This window comes from Anser brachyrhynchus, assembly GCF_964034855.1.
Source record: "Anser brachyrhynchus genome assembly, chromosome: Z".
NCBI lineage: Eukaryota > Metazoa > Chordata > Aves > Anseriformes > Anatidae > Anser > Anser brachyrhynchus.
This window is the reverse complement of record NC_137697.1, coordinates 19,865,341-19,879,797: the sequence shown is the minus strand read 5'-3', so window position 1 is coordinate 19,879,797 and position 14,457 is coordinate 19,865,341. Positions and strand designations below refer to the sequence as shown.

The window sequence follows — 14,457 nt, the reverse complement described above, 5'->3', positions numbered from 1 at the left end:
TCGTTCCCGCGGGTCGAAAGCTCAGGCCCCCAGGGAGACATTATCGGGGGCAGGCAAGGCGGGAGCTGAGGGGGGTCAGCGGGAAGGGGCTCTGCGGTGGTGGTCCGCAGCCCTCTTCCTTGTCATCCCCCAGGTCTATCAAACTGCGCCACTCTGGTGGCCTTGCAGGCTCTGATCTCGGTTCGGCTGCTGTTACTGCCTGGGCAGCGGCGTTCTGTATTTCCTTTTCTGCCTGCCATGATCTTAAAGTCTCAGTCACCAGCCGCCACGTAGTCATCACCTCAGCAGCATTAGTATCCCCACTGGATGCTGCTTCCCGTATTTTTTCCCCTACTTGGTCCCAGGTTTTTACATCAAATACTGAGGAAGCCATTGAGGGGAGCCCTTGTTTTCGCAAAAATTTCAATAATAGCTTTATCTTAAATGGATCGTTTTTTACTCCCCTGGCTATAAGGAGTTGCGTTAGTAGTTTCACTGTAGCCTCTTCCTCTGCCGAAAGGCTAGCTCCCACGATTAATGCCCAGCCGCTCACCTGTCCTTCAGGTGGTGGCCCGGGGCTGAAGCTGCAGTCCAGCTGCGAGCTTGACTCATTCAGCTGGGTTCCCTTCGGACGCTCATACAGTGCTGCTCCTCCCTATCATGTCGGGGTCACCATTTGAAGGGGTGCAAGACACGGACTCCTGATGGCTCTTGAACAGGAGAAGTTTATTGCCCTTTTTCACTACTACATATACTTTCCCCGTAGCCCCACGTGCTGTCCACGCGCCCAAATCTGTCTTACACCTGGTTAGAGACCCTCAGACACACGCCTTGAGCCAGCCAGCAATTGGCCACTGCCCAAAGCTCATCTTTAACACTGTAGCCAATATACTTTATCTCGCCCTTGCTCAAGTTTTTGGTTCTACCGCTGTTTTCCTCCTTATCTCTAACTCAGGGATGTGTGAAACAGCACAGAGCTCCCTGTGAATTCCTTTCCCACATATAGAAGTAGATCTTGAATGTTGTAGTAAACCTGTAGAATGGAATGGTTTTTTGAGATCAGATTGAAGCTTTGTGAAATTGAGATGAATATTTGAGACATTAGAACTTCAGGTGAAAATACCTGGTTACACAGAAGATTATGAGTACTTTTGGCTTTTTTTTTTTTTTTTTTGTGTAGTGAGGTACCTTCTTGACTGAGATAAATGAAATATTCAAATATATGAATATGAAATAGTATTTGAAAAGTAATATTCAAATATTCAACTATAAAAATATAAAAATATTCAAAATCAATGCTTTGGTATTGCAGGATCAACCTTAAATATTTAATTACTTAGAAATACAGTCTGTTTTCTGCAGTGGGACTACTGATAACCTTAACTTTTAAAGAGTGAGTAAAAAATCAGTTTGGGAGAGAAAGCTATAAATTTTACGAATTTTAAAAAGAAACTTCGGATCTTTTACTGGCTTCTTGTAGTTACCAAATTGCTTTGGTCTTAGGAATGAAAAAGTATTTGAATTCCCAGTCCCTGACTCTCCAGAGGGTCCCTTTCAACCTCAACCACCCTGTGATTCTGTGTAAAACCGATGATTACTTCCCAGCACCCCAGCACATTCCCTGTTTCCAGCTTCATTCTGACCTAAGAGATTTAGTTTACTTCAGACCAGAATACCCCAGGCTGGAAAAAAGCCTGCATAAAGCCTGCTTTTTGTCTGAACATATGATATTTAACAAAAAGTTATTGGTAAATCAGATTTATATTGGAGTTTGTTGTGCTTTCAGTAAAAATAGTAACGAAACCACAAATGTACTTTTTCAACAAAAACACTTTTTTCTGTTGAGTAGGACACATAGTGATCTGCTGGTGGTTTTCTCTCCTTTTTTTCTTTCTTTCTTTAAAGTGTTTTCTTAGCCACACTGAAACTGATCGCTGTTTGCAAAATAGCAACAATTTAATCGTGTTGTTAATTATGGTCTGATTTATTTTCAGATCTCAATAGCGAATGATTACCTAGGCCCCAGAAGAATTGAGAGTCTGCAAAAAGAAGATGCCGATTGGCAGAGAAAAGCCCACATGGCTGTGCTTTCTATTCAAGATCTTACGGTTAAATACTTTGAAATAACAGCTAAAGCACAGAAAGGTAGTTATTTTCTACTATCCTATACTTCAAATAAAAGATCTTTATAGTTTATTTAATGTTTGTCATGCTCTGTATTGCATTGTGTGACTTATTTTTTTAATCAGTCTTCTGTAAGAAAAATGCAGTCATCATTCCCATTTGTTTTTTCCTTTATGTCTATTTGTATCTTTCACCAATAAGCCTTTTCAGAACATCATCAGAAGCAGGCAGAACAGAAATTATTAAATAAAGTTTCACAAGCATCTTCTCAGCGTGATTTTATTAGCTGCATTGTACATTTGGAAAAGGTTTAGGGAGCACAGAGTCCCTGATGAATACTGTCTTCTGTATTGGTTATGGCAGACCGCAGTCGTAAGTGTCTATTACCTTTCAGTTCATTTCTTTTTCCTGTCTCCCCGGCCTTTCTGTACATTTTTTCATAGTTCTAAATACCGAGTAACAACTCGGTTTAACTATTCAGTGAAAACTGCTCTGCTTGGAAATCTTTATGGATACAACCTCTGCGGCAGTTTTACTAAACGAGTTGGTGCAGTTAAACAAGGCTGTATGACTTGCATAGACATCCGTATTGTTATCCTTGTACCATTTTAACCTAAATGGGTTAATTAGGGCAAACAAACCTCAGGGTGCGGTTTCATGTTACCTATTTTAGTTTGACTGTGGGCTACCACTTGCACAGTTTATGTCCCACTCTTTTCCCTGCCTGACTGCAGGTTCCTGTCTCTTTGCCTTTAGTGATAGTGATTGTACAACAAGATGAATGAGCTGTACCCCGGGAGAAAATCTTTTTTGATGGGTAGGTTTCCTGTCATCTCCCTGCATGACTGCTAGATCTGCCTCAAGAGAAGCAGTCACTCACTGCAAAACAATTCCTTTCAGTGACAACCCAGGTTAAGGATAACATGAAACTCCACCTTACTTGGAAAAAGTGACTAAACCAGTTCAAGCATGTTGGCATTTAATTAGAGCAAATTCTAAATGTATTTAGTTCCTTTTCTAATGTGATAAATGTGCCAAGTAAAATACCCCCCTAGTTAATAAAGAATGTATATTTATAGTTACTTTATTTTTTTCCACATAATATTTTTATGTACAGCTGTAAGGATTGTGAGAAAGAACACTGGGAAACAAAATGTCTGGAGATTATTGACAACTGTAGAACTTTGGTGTGCAGGTTGTTTTCTTGTTTTGCTATGTCTTTTGTTTTTGTTTTTTTTCAAATGTGTGGGTTTTTTTGGCCTCCTCCTGATTTTAGGGAGGTCTTATATACCAAAATAATAACACATGACAGGGGAAAAAACACGTGACTACAAACAGGTATTTATTACCAATAACAGCATGTAATATCTTTTAACATCTAGGGACCAAATGCTACCCTTTTGGTTGAGTTTCATGGCTTTTGCTTTGCAAGGCTTTTGCAAGTACAGCATCGTGTGATTGTTCTGTATGTTAAAAACGGTGAAAATCTCATGTGTATTAGCTCAGGTGTTGTCTGGGGCTCAAAAAGAGAGTCTGAATCAAGGGCAGATTGTACTTTATTAGTTAATTTAAGTTAACTCTGTCAAATAACTTGCATTTTGATTTTTTAATTTTTGTTATTTAAATTCATTATTCTTGTAGAATTGTAATTGACTTGAAGATGAAATTTTTGTTTTAAATTATAATTCTTGTTTCACTGTGCAAATTTCTATTAAACTTACTACTGCAATGTAGAATTTATCAAGGGAACTGGAGACCAGTATGTGATGATAGAGGTTTTCTGAAGCAGGGGAAATTTGGGATGCAATTTAAGACCACATGGTAACATTAAACAGTGTTTTTACTAAGTCAAGAATTTGAACTTGTGGTTCAGATGTTCAGGTATTATGTATTTAGAATAGTTCCTCTGTGAATAACAAAAATTGGAATTACAGTGATGAAATTATCAACAAATAGCTAATTGTATAAATCCTAAGAATAATTGGATATGAATGTTAGTACTCTGTAAAATGTCTATTCTACTAAGAGAACTCTGTATGTTTTTTGATACAAATGTGTGCATGGTCTCTACAGTAAAATTACTAGAGATTTGAAGACAAAATTGATAAGCTTTCTACTTTTTCTCCCCTTCTGTAGCTGTGTATGATCGAATGCGAGCAGACCAGAAAAAATTCGGTAAGGCAGCATGGGCAGCAGCAGTGGAACGTATGGAAAAGCTTCAGTATGCAGTTTCTAAGGAGACTTTGCAGTTGATGCGTGCTAAAGAAATCTGTTTGGAGCAGAAGAAACATGCATTGAAAGAAGAGGTAAATTTTCATAACAATAGATAGAAAAATTAAACATGCAGAGGAAAAAAAAAGAACTGTAAAGAGTGTTAATGCACTTGAAAGTCATAATTTTTCAGCCTTTAATAATAAAAGTCAGTATTTTAACATTCCCAGCATCCTACCATGTTAGGCGCATCCTACCACGTTAGGCAAATGGAGTTGCAATGTTGGTGTGGTGGGTTTTGTACCTACCACCTATTTATATTTTCCTTTCACCTTTTCCTGTTTAGTCAATCAGGAAGATGGCTTCTACTGTTAATGTTTACAGCAGTCCACTGAAATGAATAGAAGAAAGAGAAAGGGATAGGAACAGAAATATGCTGCTATGTAATCTCCACACTTTATCTCTTAGAGACGTGAACACCTTTTTGGAGTAATTTCTGACAGTACAGATGGAAGAAGTCTGCACATTAGTAATTACATGGATGACTAGCCTTGTTCTACAGCACTTTCTTTGTCTCTGCTTAATCTATTTGTTAAGGCAGTCTTCCAGAGGGGATGGTGGTAGCTAGAGCACTTGAGGAAAGAGTACATGCGTTAAAATTGTGCTTAAATGCCTTAGCAGGAAAAAAAAAATCACATGTATTGGATTTTATTATACCTCCTCAGAGCAAAGGTACTACCAATCCTCTTTTAAAATTCACTGTCTTGTGGATACTAAATGTTAAGAACTTGGCTGTCATACTTATGTTAATGTACATTTTAACCATGGAATTGCTTATTTTAGAGCACTTTCAAATTCATGTTGGCCAGCAAAATTTCACTAACCTGGTGGCTTTGTTATAAAAAGGTTATGCAGAGAACTAAGGACTTTAACACAGTGTAGATTGGTAGGTTTGCAGGCCTAATAGATTATGTACCTATTTTATGAGTTTCTGTAGAAGACAGACAGCTTGATGTTCAAGGAAGAGAGATTAAATGAAAGACCCACAGCATGAAAAATAAAGTTGTCTTCTTTAGAAGGCTGTGTTTGTATTTAGAAAGCCAAGAGTTTTCAGAAAACCTGAGTTTATCAGGCTGAATTGATGAGAGAATCTAGCACTGACAGTTGGAAATATTGTATTTAATATATTCACATGTTTAGGCTAGGTGTGCACTGTCTTTCTATTAGCACATTTTATTTTTTTCCCAGTGGAGTCCTCTTGTGAATTTTTGATAACAGAGATTTGGTTTGGTGAATGAATGATTGTTTCAATGTGGAAAAGCATTCGGGGCTGGATAGAAAAACAAATTATGTTACAGTATAGTGGTGTGATGGAGGTCTCTGAAGTGAGAAGTTGAGGGCCTTTTGGGAAGGAGAGATGAGAAACATCCGATGGGTGTGAGTCAGCATGGTGCTTCAGGATTACAAGGTATTGGGAGTTCTGGATCAAAACAAGCTGATGGGGTGATACAAAGACCAGCTTCTGTTCTGAAATGTCTTTTTTGTGCTTTGAGAATGTAATAGCCCTAACTGTGCAAATTTGGATGTGACAAATGTGACAGGGAACCTCATATTGTAGGTGGCAGGATGCAGTCTTATCATAAAAGAAAATGTTTCTTAGCTGGTGATATATTAGCTGGTTGTTTTGGAAGAGATGGCATTGAAAAATAAATAAAAAGATGATTAGATAGATTTTTTTTTCCTTTAAGCTTGAGAAGTGAAGACCTTCCTGCTGTGTTTGGTTACACAACTTTGCTCCTACTGAGTAGGAAAGGGAGACAAATGGGAAATAATATACTTGTTTTTCTTATACTTAATAATCCCTTATTCTCCCAGTCTAAAATTGTCTTTCTGATTGATTTTTAAGAGGGATGAAAAAATATATCCTTGTTTCTGAAAAATGTTCTTGTTTCTGTAGTTTTCATTTAGTGTGTTAATCAAGCACTTTTTTGTCTCCTAAAATGTGTCCATGCTTAAATACCTAGAAAGCTGCTAAATTTTCCACATTATCTTTATAGGTAGATCATCTGCCTCTTTCTCACCTGAGCAGTAATAAAATGGTTTTCTCTATGTATAATACTTTTAAAAGACTTTAATGAATAATTGCCTGTGGAGGAACAGTATCTTTTGATTTTGGTTTCAGTACAGAGTTTTCCAAATACTGTGCAAAACTTTTATTTGGAGATGATGGAAATAAACACAAATACTACAGACTTGGTAAAGCCTGTGTAAGCTGCAGATAACAGCAGCTGTGTTGGAGCAGTACTGTTAGATTGGTATTCAGGAGGTTTGTTAGTGTAGTACATGTAGTGTAGTTCTTTCTGTTTTCTAGTGATGTCACAACAAAGGTGGAGTTCGTTGGTGACAAAATTGGGAGATTTTTGTTATATCATTGAAATGACATACTGGAAGAGATGGATAATCCTAGAGACTAACATAGCGGAAACAGAATGAAAGTACTGGGGTCAATTCTAAATTAGCCAACTGACATAGTAGAAATGATTTGTACATAGCCATGGCACTGCCAAAAGCATGAACAGTTTCTGGAAATATTTCTGACCTTTACAGCCCTTTATTATTCTGCAAGTGTTGGTCTTCAGTTTAAATACCTCTTCTTCTTCACTGGCATTTATAATCTCTAATTTAGTTACAGGAAGCTGTGCTATGTCTGCTCAGCCTTCATTTTGCTAGAAAAAAGCAAGTCAGGAGAGGCTCTATATTCAGTTTATTGACCTGGTAACCTTTTCAGTAACTGCTCTGCTTTGGGCTTGTTTCTTTAATGGAGATAACCACTGTTACATTTATTACAATTGCAGCAATACACTTCTGTCTTTTGTGTCAATGTATCTTTTGAAATAAAACTTGGTGAGCCCTATTGGATATCATGTAGTCCCTGCCTGTTGACAGGCCTACAGAGACCTAGCACCAGCTGTTCCTGTACCATGCTCTTTTATCAGCAAGGGTCTGTAGCATTATGAAGATTGGGGACTGAAATTTCCCAAAGTCCTGGATGCCAAACCTCTGCTAGACACACTACCAGCCCTCTGAGCTTGGTAGGTACATAGAATCAGAATGGTTTTGGTTGGAAGGGACCCTAAAGATCACCCTGTTCAGCCCCGCTGCCATGGTCAGGGATGTCACCCACTAAATCAGGATGCTCAAAGGCCCATCCAAGCTGGCCTTGAACACAGGGATGGGACATCCTCAGCTTCTCTGGGCAGCCTGTTCCAGTGCCTCCGTACCCTCTGAGTGAAGAACTTTTTCCTAGTATCTAGTTTAAACCTACCCTCTCTTAGTTTAAAGCCATTCCCCCTTGCCCTATCATTGCACTCCCTGACAAAGAGTCCCTCCCCAGCTTTCCTGTAGGCCCCCTTTAGGTACTGGAAGGCCACAACAAGGTCTCTCCAGAGCCTTCTCTTCTCCAGGCTGAAGAGCACCAACTCCCTCAGCCTGTATAGCTGATGGGTGATCTGCCAACCAGCTGTCCCAGATGTGTACAACTCAGGGAGACACCGTCATCTGGTTTGAAGGGAGTATGTAGTTGTGAAGTAAAAGAAACCCTGCTAGAAAGTCATGTGAAAAGTTTCTTTAAAGGATTATGTTGATTAATTTACTTGGAATTACCATGTGGTTATTAGAGAAGAATAGCTGGTCTCCTGCTACTTGATCCTTTTGCACCCTCATGTATATTATTTATTGGATAAAACAATATAAAACAGCTAAAGTTGGCAGTTGAACTAAAAATAAAGTCCTCTTTTTAATACTTAATTTCTTTCTCACTGTGACAGTATTTTTTTTTAAAGTTTTTGCTTATTTTCATGCATGGACTGACGACTACTCTAGTCACACATCAAAAGCTGCTTAAAGAAGCTGACCGTGTCAATTATGGTGCCTTTGAAATAACATTAGTGTCATCAAATTTTAATAAAATGCCAATTTTAATATTTTGACTTATCTAAGAGAAATGGAGATTCCCATAAATCACTAATGCACTTACATATGTAGAAGGAATGTAATTGAAAGTATAGAGTGATAAGGGATTTAGGCAGTTTGCTACAGTAGGAGGAACAGCATATGGCCTCTAACTTTGCATGCATAAATATTTGGGATCTGAACAACATCTGTGAAGTCTGAACGGTTAGCTTTATGGTTATCAGTATTTTATTTATTTATTATTTTTGTACCTTAAAGGAGGCTATAATGAGGTGGGAATTGGTCTCTTCTCCCAAGCACCAAGTGATAATACAAGAGGAAATGGCCTTAAGTTGTGAGAGGAGGTTTAGGTTGGATATTAGAGACTTTTTCTTTACTTTCAGAGACTTTTTCTTTACTGAAAAAGTTGTGAAGTATTGGAACAGGCTGCCCAGGGAAGTGACTGAGTCACCATCCCTGGAGGTCTTCAGAAAACATGTAGATGTAGAAATTAGTAGCATGGTTTAATAGTGGACTTGGCAGTGCTAGGTTAAAGGTTGGACTATATGATCTTGGAGGTCTTTTCCGACCTAATTTGATTTTATGATTCTGTGAAAAAAATCAAAAGAAGAACTCCACACTAATTACATATTGAGCTATTTTATTTCCTGCTTGGTACCACTCCAAATTCCATATGCTTTTCTGAATTTTGTTTGAGGGGAATGATGAAAACTTTCATTTTGAGGCAGACCAGAGTCTGTTTTTGTGGGCTGGTTCCCAAGCCTTGTCCTCATGACAGTAAACAGAATCACTAGATCACAGTGAAAATCCTTGGTAATCCTCTAAGTATGTGAAATAGTTTGGACGAATGGAAGTGAGTGACTGGACACTTAAATTCTAACAAGTCCCTTCCTGCATGTACAGGAATTAGTAACTAGTCTTTTTTTTTTTCCGCTTTAGAAGTGTAGAGCTGAGTTCTAAATATTCACTTCAAAACAATTTAATTTATATGGTAAACATTTAGAGATACTTTAATAAAAATTAATTTCAGCAAAGTACTGCTTGGGTTCTTTATTTTTTTTCATAGTTTCATAATTCTGAAAGTTCTTTCTTTTCCTGTACATTAAGCCTGAATCAAAGATACGTCTGCTTCCAATGACTTTGAATATTTAAGCATGTCTTGGATTTCATGACTGTCATTTTGCTTTTGCCTGCGTTGGATGCATTGGCAAAAATAGGAATTTTATTAGGGATTTTATTCAAGAGAGCATGAGTAGCTATTCCTAGAAAAAATAATATTTTTTGTTGTTGTTGTTGTTAGAAATAAATAGCAGTTTAGTAAAGATGCAACAAAACATTTTTTCACCATGGTAGCTTTCCTTGTACCTTTTCGCAGCCATTTTTCTTTCTGTGCCAGATTTTTGGAAAGGCTAAGTAAAAAACTAAAATTGGGAAATCTTTGAATTTTTATTTAAACACATTTGAGTCAATTTTAATAACAGATTATAAATGATTTTGCTTTCTTCACTTCCAATGTTACAGTTGATGGTGGCAATAAAATAACTGCTCAGTACTAGTGCAAAAACAAGTGGTATTAACTGAATTAATAAGCAGATACTTAAATACAGAAGAAGATTTCTAGCAGGGAGTAGAGGAAGGAGTAACTGGAACAGATTTCCAGTAGGAGTTACAAACAGACTTTTGTGGGAGCTTTTTATTGTTTGTTTGTTTTTGCAAAAGCAGAATAAGAACTACAGCAACAACATGGAAATTACTTCAAGAACTCGCTTTAAGAAAGCAGTTATTTTTATATTTGTCTGAAAGCATTCTACGATGGTAGAAAGCTGGATTTGATGACCCTCTGTGCTATATTCTGTTTGTCTATTTTTTAATTAATTTTGTTGTCTGTTCTCTTAGTATGTGTGCTACAGTTCTTGTAAGAGGCTTTCTGTTTTAATCCATTATACCTTTATTACCTGTGGGGGGTTTACAGATGGTGTTTTTCTTCCATAGAACTATTAGGAAAGCTGGGTTCCTGCTTAAGTTCTTCACTTAGTATGAGTGAGACAACAAAGACCTTAAACAATGTAACTTACATTAGGGCTGCAGGGATTAAATTATTTGCTTGAGTGAATGCAGGCAGTTTAGGTATAGCAGGAAATTGAACTCATATCTCCTCAGTTCTAGTTCTTCATCCAATTGCAAGATGTTTCTTTACTGTAATTGCATTCTCACTTTAAAATTCCTGGTATTTTTATCACTATGTTGATCAGCCTGCGACTTTTTTACGTGTTTTCTTTCCTAGCAAGGATGCAGCACATTACTAGAACAGTTTAGATAACATAAAGAGTCAAACACTCTTAAATTATAAAACAATGCTCAAATTTTCCTAAAAGTGATGATGCTGGTTTATTATCCATATGTACTATCTCATATGAACTTCCAACACAAATGGCTGAAATTAAAGGTCCTAATTTTTCTTTTTCATGAGGCAGTTGTATAGCTAGATTGTATGACATCCATATGACAATATTCTTTTTCCATTGCTGTTGCATCTCAAAACTGAATTATAGTGATGTTGTATTCCTAAAATAGATCTGGTAGTTGGCAGCATCTGTAGCGTATGCTTGCAGGGCTAAGATTTGGTTGCAGAAAGGTCCTTAATGGTGCAGACACTGGTGCAGCTGAAAGAAGTTTGGAGCTGCTATAACTTGATTAGCTGGTACTTTTGAAGATAGTCAGTTTATGACTCTGTACAGTCTTTCTGCAAAATCTGTGGATTTAAATTTGTAAACATCTTTTATTAAAGAATATATATATATATATATTTGTCAGTGAACTATAAAATTCACCCAAATGTGTGTATATATACATATATATCGTGTCTATTGTATATATACACACGTTTGGGTGAATTTGTCAGTTCACTGACAAAGCCCAAGAGTTTTAAGTTGTGACAGAATTTTTAATGACATCTCTACTGGGTCTGGTTGGGATGGAGTTAACTTTCCCTGCAGCAGCTCATACAGTGCTGTGCTGTGCTCTGCACTTGTAGCTAGAGCAGCACTGGTATCACACCAGTGTTGTGTCTGCTGCTGAGCAGCACTGGCACAGCACCAAGGCTCCTTCCAAACTCCCACAGAGCCGGCAGGCTGGGGGTGGGCAAGAGGTGGGGAGGGGACACAGCCAGGACAAGGTACCTAAACTGATCAAAGGGATATCCTATACCATGTGGTGTCACACTCAGCAGTAAAAGCTGGGGTGGGGGGGGGTGTGGGGGGGGGACCCTCTTGTTATGAAGACGCCTGTCCTCCCAGACAGCCCCTATGTATTGAGGCTCTGCTTCCTGGGACATGGCCAAACATCTTGCTCATTGGTGGGAGGTAGGGAACTTTTTTTTTCTTTGCTTTATGCTTCTGCATGACCTTTGCTTGTTCCCCCCCCCCCCCCCCTTTCTTTTCCTTTTAATTAAATTATTCTTATCTCAACCCATGAGCCTTTTTTTTCTTTCCATTGTACTTTCTTTTCCCCCCCTCTTCTTTTGAGGAGGGGCAGAAAGAGAGCAGTTGTGGTGGAATTTAGCTGCCTAGCAGGGTAAAACCAACACAACATAGCATTAATTTGTTGGAAGAAATATCTATGATATATATATATATATATTTTTTTTTAGAATGAGGAAATAATTTTAAAATGCCAAAACACAGGAATCTCTCTGGCAAATTAACACTATCCCTCTAGTAAGGAAAAACTGGAAGGTTCAAGAGGATCTGTTCTTTCGCCCTGAAATTTGCCATCATCACGTCATTTACTGTTTTCATCACAGATAGTAGCTTGATATGGATGTAGAGTAACAGACTGCCATAGCAAGATGTTTTGGTGTCACTGGACTGATAGACATGAACGATGCGTTATTGATTGTAAGATTTATGATAATCACTTAAAGACTTAATGAGCCTTTCAGGCTGATAGCTAATATATCAAAAATGCATTCAGTAAATAACGTAGTAGAAGGAATTTTAAAAGTAGAAATTTCAAGAAGCTATTCACAGTCCTTCCATCTATTAATCTCATATGGAACAGAATATAATTTAGGGAACTGCTCCTTAGTGTTTAATAAAGCTGTGAAATCCATGTCAGTGAACAATGAAGCAGATGCTAAAAGCTTGCATGCTTTTAAAACAGGGGTAGGATAAAGTCATTAAGTAAAATGCAGTCAGTGTACTTAATATAAAAGGCATCTTAAGAAGCCTTGAGCTGCAAGCTGTCCAGGAGGCTGGAGAACCAGTTTAGAGAAGTGTCACTGCACTGCTTACTACATTTCATCCTCCTGCATATTTGCTGTTGTAACCTTTGTCCAAAAAAGGTTATTGAGTAAGACCAATTTTTGATTTGATTCAGTACAGGTATCTTCCTGGTTTATTATAATTATTTCTAAAAATGCCTGATAAATAAATCCTAGGAAACCCATTTGTGGCTATTAATTACAGTCTTAGTCCTTGAAGAAACCACCAAAAATGTAAAAACCTACTAGCAACTGGTTTTTGAATGTATAGTTTGCTAGTTCTCTTTATTTTTCCTTAGCAGATGTTGCTTTTCAATGAGATAGGTAGATCACAAGTCTTAGTAAAAATCACAATTACTTTCATCCTTCATATGGGAGAAATATAAGACCTTCATTTTTGAGAAGGTAGAGAATTTGAGTGTGTGTCTAACTCTTCTGCATGCAGGTTATAGAGCTGCTTGTCTTTGATTTCCTTCCACAGTGAGCTCATAAGATCCACTTGCATGTCAGTGTTTCTTGAATATGGTCTGATTTGCCAACTGTTGAGCAGTTAAATCTTGTTTTGTTGAATGCATGCTTGCCATAGGTGGAAAGGAGAATGATCTGAGCTCACTTAGGTTGTTCCTTGTGTCTTTCCTGGGTCAGACATATGAGACAAGTGGTAAAATATATAAAAATATTTAAATTACATTTTTTTATCATATGAAAGACTCCAGAAACAGTGCTGCTATAAAATTCTGTACATTCTGATGAGACAGAACTTTCTTAAGCTTTCTGGGTCTTTTTCCTTCCAAGCTGCTGTACTAGATAAAGGTTATGAGATTTTTTTTGAGGAAAAAAATAGGAAAAATAGTATAAAGGGCTGCGGCTTGTCAAATGTTCTGCTTTTCTGCTTTGTTATGCCTTTATTCAAGAAGGTTAACTGCGCAATGCAGGAGAATAAAATACGACAAAATGCAGGAGAATAAAATATGACGAAAAGCACCAATTTACCCCCTTGGTCTTTTTTTTTTTTTTTAATTTTTAAAGAAACTCCTCAGTTAAGTTGTTATTACAAGAGGATCAGTACGTGTAATTTTCCCAGTTTCCACCACCTTTCACTTCTTTCCCTTCTTCACCTTTACTGACAATTTTAACTTTATTTTTTTAGATGCTGTTAGCAAACCAACTTTTACACTTTTTGAAGATAGTAGTAATTTCATTATATCTCATTAGAGAATCAAATGGTAGAGTAAATGAATTGTAGGGACATCTCACACTACTCAGTATGTGACTTCGCACTTCAGCAATCACAAGGAGTAAGCCAATGTCTTACCATATGGAAAAAATGTCAAGTATTATAGATGGCTGAAAGTGTGTGCCTGATCAAAACTGATCTTCTTCTCTTGATGTGTTTAATTTTAACATGTTATATTTAGTGTACCAGACTGTATCTAGCTGTACTCATAAAGTCAGCGATGTATTCTTCTTATCCTGCAACTGTGTTGTTTTTTTCTCTTTCCATTTAGATGCAAAGTCTGAAGGGTGGTACAGAAGCCATAGCCCATTTGGACCAGTTAGAAGCTGATTATTACGATCTACAGCTTCAATTATATGAAGTGCAGTTTGAGATCCTAAAATATGAAGAGCTACTGCTGACAGCACAACTTGAAAGCATCAGAAGACTGATGTCAGGTGCTTTATGCATTTTAATTAACACATAATCTGTAAAAGATAATTCTCTTCCTAAGAATCTAGTAAAACCTGCGGGAATGAAATGAGAATGGTTTCTCTACCACGTTGAGCTGGATTTTCTAACGTACTGCTGACATTTGCATTTGTTCATAAGACGAATACATACAGATAGAGAAGTTTTGGTATGGTTGTCATTGTCTGTGTTTGGAAGTAAGTATATAAGGTACTATGTAAGG

General features: G+C 37.4%; 1 protein-coding gene across 2 annotated transcripts in view; it reads left to right on the top strand.

Annotated features, from left to right (window-relative positions):
* JMY (junction mediating and regulatory protein, p53 cofactor) overlaps positions 1 to 14,457 on the top strand; it is a 91,796-nt gene that overhangs the window by 38,602 nt on the left and 38,737 nt on the right. For both annotated transcript variants that reach the window (XM_080573095.1, XM_080573094.1), the window contains exons 3-5: positions 1,974 to 2,124; positions 4,240 to 4,409; positions 14,056 to 14,221. In XM_080573095.1, the coding sequence (XP_080429221.1) occupies positions 1,974 to 2,124; positions 4,240 to 4,409; positions 14,056 to 14,221 (487 nt within the window). The remainder of the gene's footprint in view (positions 1 to 1,973; positions 2,125 to 4,239; positions 4,410 to 14,055; positions 14,222 to 14,457) is intronic.